The 24,306-nt window shown below is 42.0% G+C and overlaps 1 protein-coding gene and 1 pseudogene across 2 annotated transcripts in view; both read left to right on the top strand.

The window, feature by feature from the left end:
• ABHD12 (abhydrolase domain containing 12, lysophospholipase) overlaps positions 1-24,306 on the top strand; it is an 83,946-nt gene that overhangs the window by 40,023 nt on the left and 19,617 nt on the right. For both annotated transcript variants that reach the window (XM_045832847.1, XM_045832848.1), the window contains exons 2-3: positions 10,432-10,556; positions 22,578-22,683. In XM_045832847.1, coding sequence (XP_045688803.1) covers positions 10,432-10,556; positions 22,578-22,683 — 231 coding nt within the window. The remainder of the gene's footprint in view (positions 1-10,431; positions 10,557-22,577; positions 22,684-24,306) is intronic.
• Positions 12,190-22,427, top strand: LOC123814950 (annotated as a pseudogene).

Below are 24,306 nucleotides of genomic sequence, written 5' to 3'. Positions count from 1 at the left end.
ATTTGCCTTTGGTTGGTTTAAAGGGAATGGACTTTAAGGCAGAAGCCCATTATTCTTCCAAAAGTGTATAGCCTTTAAATAAGAAACTTCTTTTTCACCAAGCCTTTGCCTCCAGAGTTAATGGGCAATGGGCAGCAGATCCCCACATGGCTATACAGTAACAAAACCTTAGCAGTTTCAGATGCAGAGACAACCAGCAGGAGTTACTGTGGTGGCCTGACCTTGGGTGTGTCATTTTACCCTTTCAGGTTTGCAGATGCTATTTGACTGAAAGTTTCTGCACACTTAACACACTTAAGGGATACTTTTCTTTCTCAGCCTCAAGTGCAGGAACTTCATTTATAAAAAACAAGCTTGTCGACCAAAGGTTTTATTTTTTTTTTTTAATTTACATTCAAGTACATCTTTTTTTTTAACAAATTATTTTTATTTATTTATTTTAAAGATTTTATTTATTTATTTTTAGAGAGGGAAGGGAGGAAGGGGGAGAGAGAGAGAGAGAGAAACATCAATGTGTGGTTGCTGGGGGTTATGGCCTGCAACCCAGGAATGTACCCTGGCTGGGAATCGAACCTGGGACACTTTGGTTCCCAGCCCGCGCTCAATCCACTGAGCTACGCCAGCCAGGGCTCGAGGTTTTATTAACAAAGATTATCTTTTGAACTCTCTTGGTTCCTAAATTTAGCTTATGTTCTCTCAGGAAAAGACCCTCTTTATCTGCCCCTCAGCGGTTCATATTATTGCCCTGTTATGACAGCTCAAGTTGGGGTAAAGAAAATTGGCTCCTTAAAGTATAAATGACAACTTTTATTTGGTGACAGGCAGTGAAAGATCTTTTTTAAAATATTCCTTGTAAATGCACCCAAAGGAAATGTTTTTCACTTTTAGCAGGAAATGGTAAGAATTAAAAAAAAATGAAGAGATGACAGCTCCATCCAGGCTCAGCCTCATTCTTTTTGTTTGTATTGCCCTTAAAGTCAGAGATATGGATCTGTGTTTTAAAATCTTCCATTTCTTTTCTAGCTGGGTTTTTTGTTTGTTTGTTTGTTGTTGTTTTTTTGGATAGGTAATAGAGAATGAAAGTGAATCTCTGCTAGTCTTGACATTGTACATTAAGTGTTTTCCAGTCTGCAGGTAGACAGGTAGAAAACATTCACTTTGTAATACCACTTGGTTCAGTATCATACCCGGAAGATCCTGCTGGGATGTGGTAGCATTATTTGAGGGTGAGGGCCTTTTGGGAATGTCTGGATTATTTTTCCTGTTCCAAATACAGAGTTGTTGACAGCTCATAACTCTAGAAAAAAAGGTCTTCATTGTTCAGTGAAGTTTAATTATGTTTGAGTATCTCTTAGAAGACTCAGAGGGAGAAGAAAAAGAGATATGAAAGGGAAAGCAGCCCTGGCTGATGTGGCTCAGTGGATTGAGCACTGGCCTGTGAACCAAAAGGTCTCTAGGTCTATTCCCAGTCAGGGCACATGCCTGGGTTGCGGGCCAGGTCCCCAGTAGGGGGAGGCAACCACACACTGATGTTTCTCTCCCTCTCTTTCTCTCTTCTTTTCCCTCTCTCTAAAAATAAAATAAAATCTTTAAAAAAAGGAAGGAAGGAAGGGAAAGCAAAGTGAGAAGAAAACTAATAGACTTGTGATAGGGCAGATTTCTAATTCTGAATGGTCAAGGGGAGTCTGAACATTGGCATTCTAAGAAGATGGAAGGGATGGATAAAAGCTGAGCAGACCAGACAAGTTTTTTTTTTCCCTAATACTGTATAACTTTGATTTTTTTTCTGAATTACAATTCTGTCTTGCATAGCATTTTGTAGACTCAGTAGTTCGGCTGCTGGATTTCTGTAGTGTCTCCAAGTACCCTCAAAAGTATATCCTGTGTGTTTTTGTGAATGGTGTGACCCAAAAGTGTTTTCTTGGACATCAGGAGAGATGGGCTGTGTTAGGTCAGAGATGCTCAAAAAAACAGATGGAAGGAGCAAGCTAAGGAGCAGGGTTTATTAGTGGGGAATAAGAGGGAAAAGTGGAGCCAACCAAGGGAGGCTGGGATTTGTGGGGAAAAGTGGAGAAAGTGCAGCCAGCCAAGGGAGGTTAAGACTTGTGGGGGAAAGGTGGGGCCAACCTAGGGAGATTGGGGAGCCAACCAAGGAAGGTTAGGACTCCCTCGGTTGTTCTTAGGGCAGAGTTTTTAAGTGCAAAAACCCAAGAAGGGTAACTGGTTGGGCTGTCAGAGTCTGATTGGCTAGAGGTGGTTGCTGGGTACCATTTCTGCTGACCATTGTTCTTGATACTTCTTGTCAGGCTCAAGTTAAAGCTGCATCCTGTTATGCCAGATAGGCCGACCCCAGACCCCAATCGTAGTTAGGCATCTGTTTGTCCTGGGCAGGGTCGACAGGCAGTTTCCCAGGCAGGCATTTTTCCAGGCTACAGTTTTTTCTTAGGTTTCTCATGGTACAGTTTTCCCACCTGGTGATTTTCCATCCCTCCTAGGCCTACCTAGGTCTGTCAGACTGTGTTCATTCAGTTTCATTTGGATAATATGTCTTGTAGACAAGCCTCAATTTGTCATATGTAACAAGTGATTACATACAGTATTTGAACCCAGAAGGCATGAAGCCTATCAATTGATACTGAAAAGCCAGAGTGCTTAAAAAAAAAAAACCTCTGAGCCATAACTGTGAATGAACTTTAGAGGAAGTGCCTGAACTGAAGTCAGTTTGGGGATCCTCCCACTTGTGGACATTGTGAGTCTATACATGTCCTCCTTTCCAGCCCTTCCCTGCTGCAGGTCTCCCCACACCCTCCTGCCTGCTCCTCTCCTATTTTCTGGACAGCGTGCATCCCTGTGTCTGATTGTTACAGAATAGAACAAGGGGGGCCTGGGATGATATACTATTATTTAAAAGGCCCCCAGGTCCGTCATGTCCGCCGCCCGAGGAAAGATGTCTCTCAATGCCAGAGATTCGTGAAAAGGAAAGGAAATGTTTATTTAATGCTATACAAACTTCAAGTAGTGACCTAATGTCTTTATCAAAAATCCCAAAGTCCCCCAAAACACCCACAAACAGACACAGTCCTTCCTTCCTTCCCCCTTTGCCCAGTCCAGAGTACCGTATCTCAGGGAAGGAAAACGAAGTCCATGGCTCAGGCAGTCCTCTGGTTCTTCCCAGTTAGTCCTCCATCTCGACTGGGAGACCTCCCTGGGTTCCCGGCACCCTCGGCTGAGTCACCAGGATCTCTGCTAAAACCAGGTGGTGGTTCCCCCTTCTAAAGCTGCGGGGGTCCCCGCTCTGTCCAGGCCTCGTGGTTCTCCTCAGGGCTAAGGGAAGGGGAGAGTCCCCACTCTGCCAAAGCCGCGTGGTTCTCCTTTTCTATGGCTGTGGGAAGGGAGAGTCCTCACTCTGCCAATGCCGCGTAGTTCTCTCTCCTAAAGCAGCATGGTTCTCTCTGGGATGCAGGAGTCTCCACTCCGTCAAAGCCGCGTGGTTCTCTCTCCTATGGCTGCGGGAAGGGAGAGTCTTCACTCTGCCAAAGCCGCGTGGTTCTCTTTCAATGGCTGCCAAGTCTGGGTTTTAAATCCCCGCGGCCAATCTTGCTCTGCAGCCTCATTTCCGACTCCTCCCACACTCGGCTTCACATGCCAGAATTCACATCCTTCCAGCTTTACTGGGCTGCCATCTTGAGTCTGGGCAGGCGTGGCCCCATGTCCTGGAGCCAATCTTCTCCGAGCTCCCATGCAGGCGCTGTAGCTTGGGGGATCTGCCCCAGTCATGTGTTGGTGGGGAAGTTACTTCCATTCCCCTGGCTCAGAGATGATCACAGCTATTTAACATATCTAAGCGACCTGCCAAAGGCTATAGATATGTTAAATGACCACGCCAGAGGGTAGCTGCAAGGCTGTTGCCATGCAAAACAGATCTGGATGGCCCTGCTCCATTTGTCCCTTCCCCCAACCCACACCCTGGGTGGGGGAGATGGAGACATCTTAAAATCTCCTGGACACCTTAAGTTCTGGACCCCATTTCAAATGCCCATTTGGGGTCCCCCCTCTTGGCTGCACCCTGTAACATCATCTCTGTCTTCCCACAGCTGTGAATTGGCACTGCAGGTAGGAGAGTACCCTTCTGGGCCAAACTCTGGTTGCTGGTTTTTGATCACTTCCAAATGTGTTTTCCTGCTTGATTTGTTGAAGCCGAAAATTTCTATCCTTTGTTTATTTGCTCATGAAAGTGTTTTAAGTCTTGCAATAAGAACCCTCAAGTACTGTCTTTACAGATTAAGGGTTCTTTTGACTACTCTAGGATGGCTTCCTTTGTCCTCAAATCCTCCATCCTTCTCAGGTTTACACAGAGACCAGCAGGAAGGAGGGCAGTGTCCTTAGTATTCTTTCTGGTCTGTTCCAAATGTCAGGGGAGGGGAGATGATCACATGAAACTAAAGTGTGGGTGGTGGCGCATTAATGATCATGGGTGTGAACTATTGATTGAGCACAAAGCATGGTTGGCATTGACTAAGCACAAAGCATGGTTGGTAAAAATAGATGGATAAACCCTGAAGTTTCTGGCTGGGCATGCGAATGCGGTCTCTATGCCCAGAACCAATTTGACTTGTCTACACTTATGGCACTTGCTTCTTTCCTCAACCTTCATGAGATCACTTTTATTTTCCAGCAAGAGCTCTAGGTCTGATTACTAAGAATAGAAAGTAATGTTCCCAGTCCTGCTCTAAAGTGGACCCAATGACCACCCAGTGTATACTGAGAATGGATGAGACAGGTTTTGGTTTGGCTTTATTTTCTCTTCTGTATTCTTTTATCTGTGCACTTGTGAATGTGCAGAAAGAAGTCACCATATTCTTAAGCATGCATTTTGAGGGGGTTTGGAACAATTGGAGAGTAAGATTGCATTTTCTGCTTATAAATTTGCTTATTTTTAAATTTCTACTTTGAATTATTACACTAATTTACAGGTACTTAAATATACCCAACAGATTCAAAATACCACAGTGACTTAATAGGTACCATTGTAACAGGGTGCAGCCAAGAGGGGGGCCCCAAACAGGGATTTGTAATGGGATCCAGAACTTAAGGTATACAGGAAATACTAGAAAAATATATAGGATGTTCTCACCCCCGGCCCACAAGACTGAGCTGGGGGATGGGACACGTGGAGCAGGGCCATTGGGAACTGTGTTGTATAGCAACAGCTTTGCAGCTAACCTCTGGCATGGTCATTTAACATATCTGTAACCTTTAACTGGTTTCATAGATATGTTAAATAGCTGTGGCCATGCTTTGAGCCAGGGGAATGGAAGTGACTTCCACCCAAGATGTAACTGAGAGGCAGCTCCCCCTGGTTACAGCACCTGCGTGAGAGCTTGGAGAAGATTGGCGCCATGCCATGGGGCCACACCTGCCCAGACTTATGATGGCAGCCCAGTAAAGCTGGAAGAATACAGGAATGCTGGCCGGTGTAACTGATTGTAGGAAGAGTTGGAAATGGGGCTGCAGGGGAAGATTGGCACGGGAATTTAAACCTAGGGGTGGCAGCCATGCAGGAGGACCACACCACTTTGGCAGAGTGGGGACCCTGCAGCTTTGGGGTGCTCCCTTTTGCCACATGGCTTAGGAAGCAGGAGAGACTTTGCCTGGAAGTAAAGGGGTGAAAGGACTCTTGCTGGGGAGCCATGAGAAGGTGCCACATGGTTTTGGATTAACTGGAGACCATGGTGGTGACACAGCTGATAATTCCGGGAGCCTAAATCACGGACTCCTACTTCTTTTCCTGAGATAACAGTACCCTGGGCGGGGCAAAGGGAGAAGGAAAGACTGTGTGTGTTTGTGGGTATTCTAAAGCACTTTAGTATTTGAATGAAGACATTAAGTCATTACTCTTAAGTCTATATAGCTTTTAAATAAATCCTTTCCTTTTCACAAATCTCTGGCATTGAGAGACATCTTTCCTCTGGCAGCGGGCATAGCGAACCTGATGCAGGGGAGACCCTCAGAGAAAAAGGGAGGTCCTTTTGGTAACAGTATATCATTCACCTCTCCCCAGGTTTGTTCTATAACACCATCATCCCTTTAAAAAATACATGATAAGCTATTTATAACAAAGGGTCAGAAACTTTTTGTTACTCCTTTTTCTCCTTGAATTTGTACTTCCATTTTACTTCCCAAACAGAATATTCTAATGTAGTATATTTTATGCTCCAAACTATTTGTTGATATTCCTGTTAGATCCCTCTTGAATATGAATATATATATATAAATTTTAAAATGTAAATATCTGTAGATGAATGGATAAAACAACTATGGGCTATTTACACTATGGAATACTACTTGACCCTAAAAAAGAAAATTTTATCCATTGTGACCTGGATGTATGGACGGACCTGGAGAACACGATACTAAGTGAAATAAGCCAATCAGAGAAAAGCAAATACCATATGATTCCATTCACATGTGGAGTCTAATGAACAAATGGAACTAAAAAGGAAAATGGGGACAAACTCATAGATGGAGAACAGAATGACAGCTGGTGAGTGGGGAGGTAAGGGGGTAAAGGGACTGAGCAAAAAGGAAAAAGGACTCATGAACATAGACAACAGTGTGGTGGTTGCTGGCAGGGAAGGGGGTATAAGGGGACTAAACGGAAATGAGAAAAAAGTACAATAAAGATTAAAATTCAAATATAAAAAATAAAGAATGAGTAGGTAAAAATTAGCTAGTTTAAAAACTGAATCTATCACTAAGTAATAGAAAAAACAATAATCAAAATAAATTAAAAATAATCACTTTTTAAAATCACCTGAGGACATGCTCACTGATTTTAGAAAGAAGGGAAAGGAGGGAGAGAAACATCATTCTGGTGCCTCTCATATGCATGCCAGTCAGGGACTGAACCCATGACCTGTCAGTTTATGGGACAATGCTCCAACCAACAGAGCCATGCTGGCCAGGGCAAAAATAGCACATGTTTTTCCTCATTTCCTTTTTGGCAAATAGGTGCCAAGTTTAGTATACCTTTAAAGTTAATTCTCAAAGTTTGAACAAAGTTGGATACATTTAAGAAAGTTGTATATTTAAAAGTATTTACTATCAAAATTATATCCTTTGCAACTTTTTAAACATATAACAAATTTTAGATGTTAGCTTAAAATTGTGTATAGATACACAGTTTTAACATTCTTATGAAGGCCAGGCAGCAAAAGAAATTGTAGAAGACTGGTTCAGATATTACCCAAAAACATGTGTAAAGAAAAAGAAGTTTGATCCCCAAATTCTCACATGCCTGCCAGTTACCTCTGGAGTGGAAGCATGGCTGACTTCCTAAGACTAGGCTGTGTACTGCCCTGTGTTGGTGGGCGGGTGCAGTATGGTGTGCAATGTGTGGACTGATAACCCACCAGACATAGTATAAAGATTACTTCAAAGTGAAAACATACGCCTTTAGGTAGAGTGTGCCCTCTCCTCATGATCCTGAGAGGAGACCACTTCTTGTATTTCCATTAACCAACTCAGTTCCTGGTGGCATCTGATTTTGCATATATTATGTGAGACTTTTTCCTTGCATTCTCCAGAAGCATCTGTTACCTCTTTGCTTTTTGTCCAGTCCTTCTCTCCTTCTTCCTGCCTCATGATGAAATCATTCAAGACAGTGTTTTTCAAACTGCAGATTTCAACCATTGCTGCATACTAAAACCAATTCAGTGAATTTTAATCAAAGGAAATTTTTGACATTTAAACAGATGTGGTTTTCAACATCCCAGTGTCATTGCTAGCAACCACTGTTTATATATTTAAACTGCATCCCTTATATTAAGTGTCATTTAAGCCCTGTTAAACCATTAGGAGGCTTGCTTAGTGGGTATATTTTTTCCTCAAGGTTCACACCTTTCTGATTCCTAATTTTGTATATGCTCTTTCTAGCGTAAAACTTAATCTGTTTCTTGCTTTTTTCTTGAAAAAAAAAGAACAGCTCTTAGATTTATTAATCAATTTTGTATTTCTTATGTCTGAACTTTTTAAATATGAAAATATTTTTGTCTTGCTGAGAATGCAAGTGTAATACAGACTTGTAATTATTTTTTCTCTGTGTGCCTTATAAAAACATTTTCAGACATACAGAGAAAATTTACTCCAACCATTCGCACTGATTGAAATAGAATCTAGAGAAATTAAATTTTATTATAGGAACTTATACTCTCAGGTATTTAAAAAATTGTGTATTTCATTATAAAATATTCATATCAAGAGATAACATTAGAAACTCATGTCCTATGTAAGAAAAAACTCCCAGGATGAAAGAGAAAGAAATATACCCCAAAGGACTACCCAGCTACAGTTCTAAAGGTAAATAGATAACTGTTGTTGTCCAGGAAAGAGAAGGGTTCTGGGGAGTATCCTGCTGAGAACACTGTGTTGGCTATATTTCTAGGTTATAGAAACCTTGCCCTTTAGGTAGAGATATTTCTGATAAAAATAATGATACAAAATTTCTCATATAAGGTCTATGGAGTTTTCAAAACCAAATAGTTTTTCTTGTTCTGTGAATTTCTTAGTGTAATATTTACTTTTGGTTTTACCTAAAATTACTAACCATTAACTGCCATTCTTACATTGTCCTTATCTCCCATCCTGGGCTTCAGGTTTCCTGGGGACTCCCAAAACACTTGATAGCTCTCAGTGATATCAGGTGCCTTTCTCAAAGCCCTTATGTCTGCTCTACTGAGCTGAGAGCACAACATAAATGGAGATGCCTTCCTTCACTGTCCTTATTGTCCACTGCCTAAGTGTGCTAGGTGTTCAGTAATGACTTGAATAAATCAGGTGAATGAATAAGTAAATTACATTATCAGATGTACATATGTGTTAACATTTTAATTGGGGCATTATTTACGTATAGTAAAATATACCAATACATACAATTGTGTAACTACAATCAAGAGAAAAAAAATATTTCATCACTCCAAAAGTGCCCTGTGCTGCTTGCAACCTCTTCCCTCTATCTCCAGCCTCTGGCAATCACTACTCTGATGTTTTGTTTTGTTTTTGTCTGTATAGTTCTGCCTTTTCTAGAATTTTATATAAATGGAATCACAGAGTATGTAGTCTTTTGTGTCTAACTTATTTAATTTAGCATGTTTTTGGATTCATCTGCATGTTTTTAAAACCACCTTAAGTATTTTTTTAATAGTCCAGATATAAATAACTAGCTCCATTAAGGTTTGACTTGCTATGGTAAGTTAGAACAGTGGTTCCCAAAGCTGCTCTAGAGGATCATGGGAGGTCCCCAAGATCATTTCAGAGTGTCCATAAGGTCAAAATGTTTTCATAATGACACTGAGATGTTATTTGCCTTTTTCACTGTCATGGAGTACTGTAGTTTCCCAGATACTACATGATGTGTGATACTGCAACAAGATTGAATGTAAAGACAGATACAAGAATCTAGTCTGTCTTCTAGTAAGCAGTCTGCCTTAAAGAAGTTTGTAAAAGTATTAATGCCACTCTTCTAATTGAAAGTTTTTGTATTGAAAAATATAATCACTTTTTAAAACATGTTAATTATATAAACATGTAATGGGTTGTTTATGTTATTATATGCATTAGTAGATATTTTAAAAATCTCTTTGTTTTAACTTCTCATATGACAAATAGTAGTATGTATAAACCATATATATGAACAAAAGCTCTTCAAGGTGCTCAATTTTTTATTTGTAGAGAGGCCCTTAGATTAAGAAGTTTGAGACTGTCTGGGCCAGGAACATTTTTGAAAGGGATCAGGAACAGCATGAAGACCTCTGGGAGCTAGTTATAGAGGTTAGAAAAGGATCTTGATCCTTGAGATGATGACAGGGCCTGAGGTGCCTGGAGAAAGGGCCTCCATTGGGTGGTATCAGAAGGGATGAGGGCAGAAATGGGAGGGCATGCAGTGACAGCAACAGTTCCCTGTGGTCTCCCAGGACCTTGTTGGGCAGGTTCTGTTGATGTATGCACTTCCTATAAGGAGCTAATGAGTAACCCATGCCTGTGGCTGGTTTGCAGGAGGGTGATCACAAGGCCCAGAGGCAGCCACTGTCTTCTGATAAGAAGTTGTAGCCATGGTCTGATATTAGGTTGGGCACTTTCTGAAATCTGATGTCTGTGCTGTGTTCGGATTACAGGGCTAGCATAGGAAATTGTCAGGACTGTTTCTTTGGCTTTCAGGGGAAAAAATTTACAGTAGTATTCTAAGATCAAATTAAAAGACTACCTAAAATAATTATTTTAATAATAGGTGGGAAGCTGTTCTTATTTATTGACAGTATTCTTGTGGGAAAAGATACTTGTGGATCTCAGTTAGTGGTTTTAATAATGCTGTTAATAAACTCTAGCAAAATTACACCTACTGCCTTTGACTTGTTAATTTCTTTTCTCTCACAGGCGAAAGAATATGTGGTTTCGACTGAGGAAGATACTTTTTTGTGTTTTGGGGTTGTATGTTGGCATTCCATTTCTTATCAAACTATGTCCTGGGATACAGGCCAAACTGATTTTCTTAAATTTTGGTAAGTGTCATGTGTCTGTTTTTTCTTTAACTTTAGTAAGAGTTTATTTTCATGATGGTTTACACAGGGTGGGGCAAAAGTAGATTTACGGATGTTCTTATGGAAAATAATATAATAATAATACATGAATAAACTCTGTGTTTTATGTACTCACAACTGTAAACCTACTTTTTTCCCCACCCCGTATTTATATATCTATTACCCAGATCAAAAGATAGAACGTATCTATTACCCAGAAGGTTCCCTTGTGCCCCTTCCCAGTTAAAGTCTATAAGGAGTACACTGCTCTCTAGGGCTAGCGTTTGTATACACAGATGACTATTGCATGGTTGGGGGAAGGTCTTTCTTTAGCTGAGGTGGGTAAACATGTTGAAGTTGCTTTGTCACTTGTCTAGAAGGTTAACTCTCCTTGGAAAAGATGACCACTTTATTTTTTTTTAAGATTTTATTTATTTATTTTTAGAGAGAGGGAAAGGAAGGGAAAAAGAGGGAGAGAAACATCAGTGTGTGGTTGCCTTCATACACCCCCTACTGGGGACCTGGCCCGTAACCCAGGAATGTGCCCTGGGTTTGCAACCAGTGACCCTTTGGTTTGCAAGCCAGCACTCAATCCACTGAGGCACACCAGCCAGGGCAAAAGATGGCCATTTTAAAAAATAATAATTAAGGCCTTTTTTCTTTTAAAAAAGTCAATATTTTTGTCACTTAAAAACTGACATATACTTTGGTTTCTATGGCATTATATGCTGGCTTTACAGTGTTGCAGTCTCCTTGAGATATCTTGAATCTTGTGTGTTCCAAAAGTATTTGTTTTTCTTTTTTTTTCCCCATGCTATATATTTACTTTTTTGCAAGTGGGAGGGAAAGATACAGAAGTATCAAGCATGTGAAATAGAACATAAATAGTTTCTGGGAATAATCCTTTTAAGGAGCACCATTTTATACCTACCAAATAAGGCTAGGAGGGAAGGGACTATTTGTGTGTTAGAGGTTTCAGGATAGAACATGGTGCTCCATAAATGATGGTCTTCAAATTGGGTATGTGTAGCATTTGAACCAGATGAGGTAGCCTGTATGCGTGCTCTTTGGTTCCCTTGGTTAGCAAAGAGTGGATTTGATCCTTATGTGTTTGAGAGCTAGACGCTAGGGAAGTTGAGGATGATGACTGTGGAGGCAGCAGAGCAGTTGATAGAGAGGAGGGAGGAGGAAAAGCCTGAGGATCAGGGGGAACACTGACAGGAGATGTTGAGATAGTCCATGTGTAATTGGCCTGGTCCATGCTAGGAGAGGAATGGCTGGCACTAGGGATTTGTGTGTCATAGAGCTCTAGAACCCCTTGTCCGTAGTAACACAAGTGCTCCCAGTTCTGCAGGTGTCTTGATATTCTACTTTGAGGTGTTAATTCTATAATAGACTTACTGATAGAAACTTGGAAGCCACTGGCTAAAAGAAAATTTCTGCTCTAAAGAGGAACAGTAGGAGTAGAAACAAATAGTAAGATCAATATTTAATGCTTCATAAATCCAAAATAAGTTTTTTTTATTTGGTCTTAAAATAACTGTAACTTTCTTGCCCCTTGGTCATCTTGGCAGCTGCTCTTGGCTGGGGGCTACCCTGCACCTAAGACAGAAAGATGGTGGCCACAAAAAAAATGAAGTAGTCACTGCAGTCGATCATATCTAGGCTCCAACTTGTTATAAAAAGTGGAAAGTACATGCTGGGGTACAAGCATACTCTGAAAATGATCAGACAAGGCAAAGAAAAACCGGTGATCCTCACCAACAACTGGCCAAACTGGAGAAAATCTGAAATAGGGTACTACACCATGTTGGCTAAAACTGTTGTCCATCACTGCTATGGCAATGATACTGAATTGGGCACAGGGTATGTAAAATACTTGAGTATGTACACTGGCTATTATTCATCCAGGTGATTCTAATACCATTAGAAGCAGGGCAGCCCTGGCTGATGTGGCTTAGTGAACTGAGTGCCAGTCTTGCAAACTGAAAAATCACAGGTTCGATCCCAGACCAGGGCACATGCCTGAGTTCTGAGCCAGGTCCCCAGCTGGGGGCACATGAAAGGCAACTGGAGGATTGATTCAGAGAAAAATGAAAAGATGCTCAATGTCGCTAGCTATCAGAGAGATACAAATTAAAACCACAATGAGATACCAGTTCACACCAGTCAGAATGGCCATCATAAACAAAGCAACAAACAACAGGTGTTGAAGAATTTGTGGAGAAAAGGGACCCTAGTGCACTATTGGTGGGATTGCAGACCAGTACAACCACTGTGGAAAACAGTAGGAATTTTCTCAGAAAACTAAAAATGGATCTGCCTTTTGACCCAGCAATTCCACTGCTAGGATTCTATCTTAAGAACCCTGAAACACCAATACTAAAGAACCTATGCACCCCAATGTTCATAGTAGCACAATTTATAATAGCTAAGTGCTGGAAGCAACCTAGGTGCCCATCAGTAAATGAATGGATCCAAAAACTATGGTACATTTACACAATGGAATTCTATGCAGCAGAAAGAAAGAAGGAGCTCCTACCCTTTGTGACAGCATGGATGCAACTGGAAAACATTATGCTAAGCAAAACAAGCCAGGCACTGAAAGACAAATACCATATGATCTCACCTTTAACAGGAACCTAAACAACAAAACAAAGAAACAAGCAAAATATGACCAAAGACACTGAAATAGAGAACAGGCTGACAGTGACCAGAGGGCAGAGGAGAGGGAATTTCAGGGGAAAGGGGGTAGGATTTACAGGAACAAGTATAAAGGACACATTGATAAAAAACTAGGGGCATGTGGAAATGGGAGGGAGGAGGGAGGGCTGGGTGAATGGGCTGGGATGGGAGTAAAAGATAGAAAATTGTCCTTTAACTACAATTAAAATAAAATAAGAAAAATAAAACATTAAAAAAAAAGAAAGGCAACTGATGTTCCTCTTACACATTGATGTTTCTCTCCTTCTTTCTCCCTCCCTTCACCTCAATCTAAAAATAAATACTTAAAATATTTTTAAAAAGCAGCAGCAGCATGAGAGAAAAGACTGATAGAAAGTAAATCATGCAAATTTAAAAAAATCAAACTAGTGAGAATTTCTTTAAAAAAAATGTAGGACTTCTGGCCAAGTTGTAGGTGTAGGTAGACACACTGTGCCTCCTTGCACAACCAACATATGGACAACAACAATTTAGAAACAAAATAACAACCAGAACTGACAGAAAATTGAACTGTATGACAGTGGGACAACCAAGGAGTTAAAATAGACACATTCATCCAAACCGGTAGGAAGGGCAGAGTTGGGCTGTCAGGCAGGGAGGGGTTGAGGCACAAAAAGTGATGGCACCAGACATGTAAGGCATCCCAGACGCACAAGACTGCAGCTGCCAGACCCTGGGCTTGGGGTGGCAACGGGCAGACCAAGCAAGGTGGCAATTGTGAAGTGAGGCAGCAATTGTGAAGCAAGGGACTGCATGCAAGACTGCTGGCTGACTTGGTGGTCTCACATTCACACACAGATAAACCAGGTGAAATTGGGGAGTGAGACAGACCACACAACCCAGGGTCCCAGTGCCGGGAAATAGAGCCTCAGGGCACTGATTGAAAACACCTGTGGGGGTTGAGGTGCTGGGAGAAACCTCACAGGAGAGTTCATTGGAGAGACCCAGGCGTCCTAGAATGTGCACAAGCCCACCCACACAGGAATTAGCACCAGAAAGGCCCAGTTTGCTTGGGGGAAGCAGAGGAAGAGACTGAAACCCGACAGAGTAGAGAAAGTGCCATTGTTCCCTCTAGGACTCCTCCAGCACATACAGCATCACAACCCAGCAACTGGGTTGCCTCTCCCTGGTGAACACCTAAGGCTCTGCCCCTCATACCTAACAGGTGCGACAAAGACCAAAAAGGCCTAAATAGAAGAACAAATCAAAGCTCTACAGCAAATACAACTAAGCGACCAAGAGATAGCCAACCTATCAAATGCACAGTTCAAAGCACTGGTAATCAGGGTGCTCACAGAATTGGTTGAATTTGGTTGAAAATTAGATGAAAAAATGAAGGTTATGCTAAGTGAAATGAAAGAAAATGCACAGGGAACCAATAGTGATTGGAAGAAAACTGGGACTCAAATCAGTGGAGTGGACCAGAAGGAAGAAAGAAACAACCAAACTGAACAGAATGAAGAAACAAGAATTCAAAAATGTGAGGAGAGGCTTAGGAACCTCCAGGACATCTTGAAACGTTCCAACACCCGAATTACAGGGGTACCAGAGGGGGAAGAGGAAGAGCAACAAGTGGAAAAGTTATTTGAACAAATAATAAAGGAGAACTTCTCCAAACTGGCAAAGGAAATAGACTTCTAGGAAGTCCAGGAAGCTCAGACAGTCCCAAAGAAGTTGGACCCAAGGAAGCACACACCAAGGCACATCATAATCACATTACCCAAGATTAAAGATAAGGAGAGAATTTTAAAAGCAGCAAGAGAAAAGGAGACAGTTACCTACAAAGGAGTTCCCATAAGACAATCAGCTGATTTCTCAAAAGAAACCTTAAAGGCAAAAAGGGGCTGGAAAGAAGTATTCCAAGTCATGAAAGGCAAGGACCCACATCCAAGATTGCTCTATCCAGCAAAGCTTTCATTTAGAATGGAAGGGCAGATAAAGTGCTTCTCAGATAAGGTCAAGTTAAAGGAGTTCATCATCACCAAGCCCTTATTTTATGAAATGTTAAAGGGACTTACTGAAGAAGATGAAAAACATGTATAGCAGAGTGACAGCAAACTCACAATTATTAACAACCATACCTAAAACAAAAGCAAAAACAAACTAAGCAAACAACTAGAGCAGGAACAGTATCACAGAAATGGAGATCACATGGAGGGATAGCAACAGGGGAGTGGGAGGAAGAGAGGGGGAAAAGGTACAGAGAATAAGTAGCATAGAGGGTAGGTAGAAAATAGACAGGGGGAGGGCAAGAATAGTATGGGAAATGTAGAGGCCAAAGAACTTATGACACATGGACATAAACTAAGGGGAGGAATGTGGGTGGGAGAGGGTGTGCAGGGTGGAGGGGAATGAAAGGAGGAATGGGACAACTCTAATAGCATAATCAATAAAATATATTTAAAAATTTTTAACTGTAAAATACATGTAGTATATTAAGAGGCATTTGATTTTTCTAGCAGAAATGGCAGAATTTCTAGGAATTTATCATCTCTAAGTTTTTGTTACTTGTGAGAAGCTCAAATTTAAAAGGAGCTAACAACATATTATAAAAATCAAGGGACTTTTGTGTTTCTGACTATAATGTCCCTTAAATGTTCATAGTCCCTCCAGCACAAAAGAGTTTCAGTTTACATATGAACACAAAGCTACAGGGCTGTAGATTTCCTGATGGCAGAATTCAGAATTGACACTGCATGCCTTTTCCAACTTTGTTGGCTTCCAGGTACCTTGGGCTAGTGCCTTTCTGGCAGCAGGTATGTGTGGCATGCTGCTCTCTGGATCCTACCACACAGTGGAGCCCAGGCAAATACTTGAATTGAGTTGATTTTATACAGATCAATTATTTGGGCTACTTTAGACACAGCCCACAGATTTTGCTGTGCTGGTTTCCTAATGAAATTGAACTATGTTCTACAGGAATAGAACTTTGGGTTCTCCTATTCCAGCCCCCACGGCATAGCCCTCTAGAAGAGGAGGGCTATGGTTTCGACAGTGGTACTGCCCTGTGCCCCCCAGGGAGATGCCTGTCCCTAACTCTTTCTTCCATATATCTGTTGCATGGAGTGGGATCATTTACCATGGTGTTCTTAAAGGAGATTTTTAGGTAGTTGTCTGTGCCCCTTCTCCTGCAGAGGAGGTGGGGGTCACTAATACTGTCCAGCAGTGACTTGGCAGTTTCACCTCATGCTGCTGGGGAGCCACCACCATTCTTGTCTTCTCAAAATGTGAATCATGAGCCTGTGGATTTCCATTTGGATATCAAAGGAAGTGTAACAGTCTCTTGGGCCTGAAAATATGATTAAACAATACAGTTAAACCTCAGTTCTCAAACATCTCCCATCTCGAACAGTGTGGTTCTCAACAAAGTTGTTTATTTTTTTAACTATATTTTATTGGTTATTCTATTACAGTTGTCCCATTTTATTCTCCCCTCTATTCCACTCTGACCTGCACCACCCCTCTCCCCACCAGCACTCCCCACAACCTTAATTCATGTCCATGGGTCATACATATAAGTTCTTTGGCTTCTCCATTTCCCATTCTATTTCTTAGTCCTGTCTATTTTCTACCTATCATTTATGCTTCTTATTCCCTGTACCTTTTCCCCCATTCTCTCCCCACTTGATAACCCCCCATGTGATCTTCATTTCTGTGATACTGTTCCTGTTCTAGTTGTTTGCTTTGTTTTTTTCAGGTTCAGTTGTTGGCAGTTGTGAGTTTGTTGTCATTTTACTGTTCATAGTTTAGATCATCTTCTTTTTCTTAGATAAGTTCCTTTAGCAGTTCATATAGTAAGAGCTTGGTGATGATGAACTCCTTTAACTTGACCTTATCTGAGAAGCACTTTATCTGCCCTTCCATTCTAAATGAAAGCTTTGCTGGATAGAGCAATCTTGGATGTGGGTCCTTGCCTTTCATGACTTGGAATACTTCTTTCCAGCCCCTTTCTTGCCTTTAAGGTTTCTTTTTGAGAAATCAGCTGATTGTCTTATGGGAACTCCTTTGTAGGTAACTGTCTCCTTTTCTCTTGCTGCTTTTAAAATTCTCTCCTTATCTTTAATCTTGGGTAATGTGATTATGATGTGCCTTGGTGTGTGCTTCCTTGGGTCCAACTTCTTTGGGACTGTCTGAGCTTCCTGGACTTCCTAGAAGTCTATTTCCTTTGCCAGTTTGGAGAAGTTCTCCTTTATTATTTGTTCAAATAACTTTTCCACTTGTTGCTCTTCCTCTTCCCCCTCTGGTACCCCTGTAATTCGGGTGTTGGAACGTTTCAAGATGTCCTGGAGGTTCCTAAGCCTCTCCTCACATTTTTGAATTCTTGTTTCTTCATTCTGTTCAGTTTGGTTGTTTCTTTCTTCCTTCTGGTCCACTCCACTGATTTGAGTCCCAGTTTTCTTCCAATCACTATTGGTTCCCTGTGCATTTTCTTTCATTTCACTTAGCATAACCTTCATTTTTTCATCTAATTTTCAACCAAATTCAACCAATTCTGTGAGCACCCTGATTACCAGTGCTTTGAACTGTGCATCTGATAGGTTGGCTGTCTCTTCATCACTTAGTTGTGTTTTTTCTGGAGTTTTCATCTGTTCTTTCATTTTGGGCCATTTTTTTAATCTCAGCGCACCTCCTACATATAAGGGGTGGAGCCTTAGGTGTTCACCAGGGCAGGGCAACCCACATTGCTGCTTTGTGACATGGTATGGGGGGGAGGGGTAGAGAGGTAACAACAGTGCTTGCTCTGCTCTCTGCAGGATTTCAGTCACCTGTCCCGCTACTCACAATCAAATTGGGCCCTTCTGGTGCTGATTCTTAGGTGGGTTGGCCTGTGTACATTCTGGGACCCTGTGGGTCTCTCCAGTGAACTCTCCTGTGAAGCTGGGAGTTTCTCCTGTTTCTGCCTCAACCCCCACAGGTGTTTTCAATCCATGGTTTAAAGCTTTATTTTCAGTGCTGGGACCCCGGGGTTTCGAGGTCTGTCTGGCTTCTCAGGTGTTTCTTCTGGTTTATCCACACGTGAATGTGAGACTGCCTGCTCCACCAGCTGCTACCTTGCTGGCCAGCTGCAGCCCTGCCGGCCCCAGTCCTCCACCGCTGCTTTGCTATGAATCCTCTCTGCCTGACTGCCTGTCTCTGCCCCTCCTACCAGTCTGGATGGTTGTTTTTCCTTAACTCCTTGGTTTCGGATTTCCATACAGTGATTTTCTGTCAGTTCTGGTTGTTTTTTTTTTTTTCCAAATAATTGTTGTCCTTCTGGTTGTGCGACAAGGCACACACAGTGTGTCTACCTATGCCTCCATCTTGGCCTAAAGTCTAAATAAATCCCACTGGATATTCTTAAGTTCACAGTAGATATATATGAAACGAAATTTGTAAGTCAGATCAATAAGCTTTAGAAGGAGCTTAGCACCTATGATTTAAGGCATTATTTTAAATATATTTTCACAAGCAAAATGTATGATCATTCTAAAATCAAACAAAAGATTAACTGAAATAGTGAAGAAGAGAATGAAAATCACTCTGAAAAAATTATTAACATTGTCACTTATTTCCGGTTGGTCTCTTGTCTGTTTTCCACATAAACATAGTATGTGCTTCTCAATACTCACAGCAATTCTTTTGCCTTGGATCTAGAACTGTCTCCTGGTGAAGAGGAATTTTTTTGGTTCAGAGGCCTGCACAGAACTACTACTCTCTGCACATTGCCTTGGGCTTTTTGCGAAAATAGGGTAGACATATGAGTTATGTATTTGTTTTTAAAGCAAAAGGCCAGCCAATTCACTTCAACAATTGCCAGGACAACAGACCTTAACCTCCTCTTTTTGCTTTCCCTTAGCAGTCCCTATTAACTTCTAATAGCCTTTTTTTTTCTATTCCTTTTCTTCTTATGGAAGTGCATACAGCTTGCATCAAGGAGTTGGAATTTGATAAAACCCAGAGAGCCTTCCCAGCTCTCCCCTTGTTGACTCTACACATCATTCAGTGTTTCAGGGTTGCTCCTTGCTCAGTAACTAGAATGAGCTATAGCCTCGATAAGTAAAATCTTCAGGCAGTCAGAAATGGCCTTTGTAACTAAGTTGTTTCAGTCTCTCACCTTATCATATTTTCAAGGTTAGTTTAAAAGAAAAGGAAGACAGAATATGATTTTTTCCCTTCATTCACATATTGATTCACTGGTTATTCACTGGAAACCATTTGTGCAGCGTCCTTTCTAATGTATGCCTGTTGATGGTTGTGGTTGCTAATAAATAGTAGATGTGGCCAGAGAGTAGATAATGCAAAAACACGAAGGTGGAAAAGCTTGGGTCCCGGCAGCTGGATGGGCCTTGCTGGCTCACTGGCACAGGGGCCTGTGTATTGGCTCCTGGGCTACACATTGAAGCTTTGTGTGAGGTGAAACTTGTAACTCCTAGTGAGCTGCCTCACCCATAGTTCCTGTGCTCTGTCCTTGCTCCAACCCTTTGTGTAATGAAGGGGCCCAGAGGGTAGGCTCCAGCCAGCATCTTGGAGTCACTGTGACCAAGGTAGATAGATGATCACACTGGCCCATAGCCTACCTGTTACTGGCCAACAGGAGTGAGCTGTGTTCTTGTCCAGGCAGACCCTCTGACCCTTCTGAGGCCATCCCAAGCATCCTCTTCCCCTTAACACCATTCCTTTGCTTTGTGCATTTTTGCTCACTTAGACCAGTAGTGGCCATGTGGTTCCTCTAGCCATACTTCTTTCTAGAGCTGTGTCACTGACCCCAAGGAGTGATCAGGGATCTCCATTAAGTGGAGGAGAGATGCATGGACAGCATTTGCTGCACTTGATGCATTCACTGCTTCCTTTTTTACAGTTGTTTCTAAAACACAAATAAAAGTGAACTGGAAGACAAGCTTTGTAGAATGAGTCTGTTCTAGAATCTGGTTCCTCAGTTCCTAGATTTCTATGGTTTGAATGCTTTCAGGATTAGCTGCTAACCTTTGTAAATACTTTTCAAGGGAGCAGTCCTGAGCTCTGGGGTGGTGTGTACACAGCATGGTGGTTTTCTCTCCAGATACAGAGCCAATCAAAGCCTGGAAGCTGAGCCAACAGAAGCCAAGTGCCCTCAGCCCTTGGCAACACCCACTTTCTGTTTGACACTGGGGCTGGGAGTAGGTAATTCCACCTTAGGAGCAGAATTGATTAAGCGAGTCGGAGTGTAAGGTTGACAGTGGACATCGGGTTAGGATACTCAGAGTTTTATTGAAGAAGTCATTTCACCTCACAGTTGTCATGAGGAACTGTCATATCCAGCTTCAGCCTTCAGCTTCCACAGCTTAGAACAAAGGGCCAAAGTGGAGACTGTAGGAGTAGGTGTCTACATCTGAAACAGTGCAAGAAACAGAAGTCCTTCACTAGCTTTCTGGTCAGGAGCCTTCTCTGAGTCCCATTGCCAGAGTAAAATCTAAACTCCACAGCATGACTGCATTTGTTCCCAGGCTGTCGTAACTAATACCGTATATTTGTGGGTGGGCTTAAAACATCAGAAATTTACTGTCTCCCAGGTCTGGAGGCTGGAAGTCTGAAAGCATTGTGTCAATAGTGCCATGCTTTCTGAGTGTGGGTGGAATTCTTCCTTGCCTCTTCCCAGCTTCTAGTGGTAGCTAGCAATTCATGGTGTTCCTTGGTTTGTAGCTGCACATCACTCCAGTCTCAGCCTCCCTTGTCACATGACTGCCTTCTCCCTGTGTATGTACATACCTTTTTCTGTCTTTCTTTCCCTGAGTCCCAGTTTTCCCTTTTGATAAGGGCAGCAGTTGTATTGGATCAAGATCTATCTAACAAACTTGATTATCTCTGTAAAGACCCTATTTCCAAATAAGGTAACATTCTGAGCACTTCAGTATATCCTTTTGGGGTAAGAGGCACAAGCCAACACATAACAGGGCACTTGGAGCCAGTGAGGATTAGAACCAGTTTACCTTTCTTACTTCCTGTCCAGTTAGTCAAGAGTGTGGGCCATGGTGTCAGGGTGCCTAGGTGCAAATCCTAGTTCTATCCTGTGTGAGCTGTAACTTAACAAGAAATATAAAACTGCAGTAGTATCAGCCTATCTCAGAATGGTGTGCTGATTACAAGAGGTGCTGTGGTGAGAGCACAAACAACATGGTACTGACGCAGTAGAAGCACTAGGAAATGTGACGCCATTTTTCTTTTGAGAGGAAGTAGTTAAAGTTTTTAGAAATTAGCCTGCTTCTTGGGGAAGCTATGGATTAAGAAGCTAGAGGTACAAAAAGCAGCACTCGTGGGAGGATTTGTCTCACTGCATGGTCTGAAATGTTTGCTCAGGGAATTTTTGAGGAAAGAGCATGTGTGTATCCCCATATCTTCAAATATGTTTGCCACAAGCAATAAAGGTACAAATATAAAGGAAAAATTAAGCATCACACGCACACAATTTTGTTAACAGCCTGGCATGTGTTTTTCTGTATTTCTTTCCATCCACACATGGGTGGTGTTGGTGTTGATGTTGTTTGCTTCTTTTTCAATAACTGTGGAATTATGCAGTACACACTGTGATCTTATTGCTTCTTCCCTGCCCTTCTCACTTACCTGCAATCCTCCAGTCAGTGGCCCTTATTAATCTGTCTAATGGCCCCAGGATTTCCATAGTGTGGCACATCACAGAATCTGGCCTGATTGGCAGATCACTTTTTACATTTAGGGCTCCTACTCTGTTGCCCACTTGACAGCAGTCAACTCTGGATGGGTTCTGTGTATTCATCCACTTCCCTGTACCCACACCTCATCTTCTGCCATTTTTTCTGTGGTAAGTGACAGCACTAAAAACTTCAGAATCCCATTTAACTGGCTCACATCTGCATTCAGTTGGCTGAGTCCTCTGGCTCCAGCTCCAGAACAACATCCGCCTGTCACCTTTCCCACCATCCCTCCCACCAGCACCCTGGCTCCAGCCTTCAGTTGCAACTCATCTGAGCTGCTTCTGGAGGCCTCACTGGCCTTGTCTCCAGCCTCTTTCATGCCTGCATTGACCCTCAGGTCTCTCAGGGATCTTCCCTTCCTCATATGTATCTTCCCACACCTTGAACAATCTTCAGTGTGTCTGTCTCTAATTAGATCTTGTTCGTGCTGGAAGTTCTGTAGACTTCATTCAGTGTCCCAGTGAAGGCTCATGCACAACCCTACCTGAGGCCAGAGCAAAAGCCTTGGCACTTTTCTGAGAGCTTCACCTCTGCTATATGCATGTGTGTCCACCCCTACTAATACTGATTTCCATCTCTTTGTCCTGCACAGTGAGGGTTCCCTATTTCATTGACTTGAAAAAACCACAGGATCAAGGTTTGAATCACACCTGTAATTACTACCTCCAACCAGAGGAAGACGTGACCATTGGAGTTTGGTGAGTGTCTGGGCAAGTGGCTGGAGGGTTGAGGCACCCACTCTGTGAACTCTCTAGGGGACAGGTGGGGGGTCCTGCACCATGTGGCCAGTGTTGTTCTTGACAGCAGTCTCTGAAACTGTTGCATGCACATCTTTATCTTCACCTGCTTTATTCCCAAAGCAAAGAGCTTTGCTAAAGTTGATCCTAATGGAGCACCAAACTCTTCTGAGGTTTTCAAACAGCTTTGTGAACCAGACTGCTTTTTGTAGAGAGCCTTATTTCTAGGAGAAAAGAAAATACTAGAAACAAAGAAAGTATAAACATAGAATTGTGAGTGCAAGTTTGAGATACACCATTTCTTTACATAGAAAGGAATGTCTAGATATTGAAAATGGCTTGATTTCTTTTCACATACAGCACTTTGGCAGTTGGTAATCATGGTTTTTGCTGTCTTCTTAGTGTTTACTTTTTGTAGCCATAGATTTGAATTGGACTTCAGCTCTGTGAATTCTTTGTCCTTATTTGTTTTAATGTTTTGTTTCCTGTGGATAAGTGGGTATTTTTGAACAACTAAATTAAAATTGACCAATCTTTTGTGGTGTCCCTTATTCTATCTGAGTTTCTTCTTCAGTAGCCATAAATGATCTCCCTGCTGTCTCAGAAGACCACTGTGTACGTGATAAGCTTTTAAATGAAATGCTGTAAATAGCTTCCCAGTGTGGATTGTGAGGAAGTTCACGCATCTGTAATAATGGTCCTGAGTAAAGAACATAAAATGAGAAGGGAAATTTTTGTTCTTATCATTTGGTGCTGGGACTCTCAAGTCTTTTGTCATTTCTAGTCAACCACTCTGTGCACATGGGGCACTTTTCTTTTCCATCTTCAGTCATAAGCTTGACCTGTTTTGCTTAGAACTGTCTGGTAGGAATTGGTTGTCTTTCCTGCTGCTTAATGGGGGTTTGTGCTTTAAAGACATGGGGTTTAGTCTTCATGAACTTCCTCCTGTTGCAGAGGGATGTTTGTGGTGCTGATACTTAGGCTGAAAGCTCTCAAAGCAGCTACCCGAGAAAGTTGTATTTAGTGACAAGGACAAATCTCTAGGTAGTGACAGCCAGGCTGTGTACTGGTGGTCATCTGCTGCCTGCCCCACACCTGTGTCTTGTGCTATTGGGAGGACAGTGTGGGCCCTTTGGCAGCAGTAAGTCCTGCTCACCAACTGCCCTACCAGGTTCCTCATCAGATCCTCCCACCAGCAAAGGCTTAGAGGAAATCTGAGCATGATCTAGGACATCAGCTCATTCTCAGCTGCCTGTCCATAGGCATAGTTATCCACCTGGCAGGAAGGAGGAGAATCCCAGGAATAGGTCTCCTTTTCTCTGACTGTGAGCTTCCTGGGCTTTTGTCAGGGGCCCCAAGTTTGTAGTAGGCTGGCTACTGAAAGTACATCAGCCCCCAGCAACTTTAAAATATACCTTTCTATCCCATAAGTTTGTAATTGTAGGAGAGTGATAATTACAGTGATCAGAACCACCTAAAATGTGATCTCTGGAACAGGTCAAAAGATACATTAGAAATGAGATGCTGAAACTTAAGAGCTAGAAAATAAGAAACTGACCATTTGCTACAGTATTTGTAAAGATT

This window comes from Phyllostomus hastatus, unplaced genomic scaffold (genome assembly GCF_019186645.2).
Source record: "Phyllostomus hastatus isolate PE091 unplaced genomic scaffold, TTU_PhHast_1.1 phas_contig_17, whole genome shotgun sequence".
In the NCBI taxonomy this organism is placed as follows: domain Eukaryota; kingdom Metazoa; phylum Chordata; class Mammalia; order Chiroptera; family Phyllostomidae; genus Phyllostomus; species Phyllostomus hastatus.
Note: the sequence above shows the minus strand (reverse complement) of the source record. Positions and strands in the feature narration are given on the sequence as shown.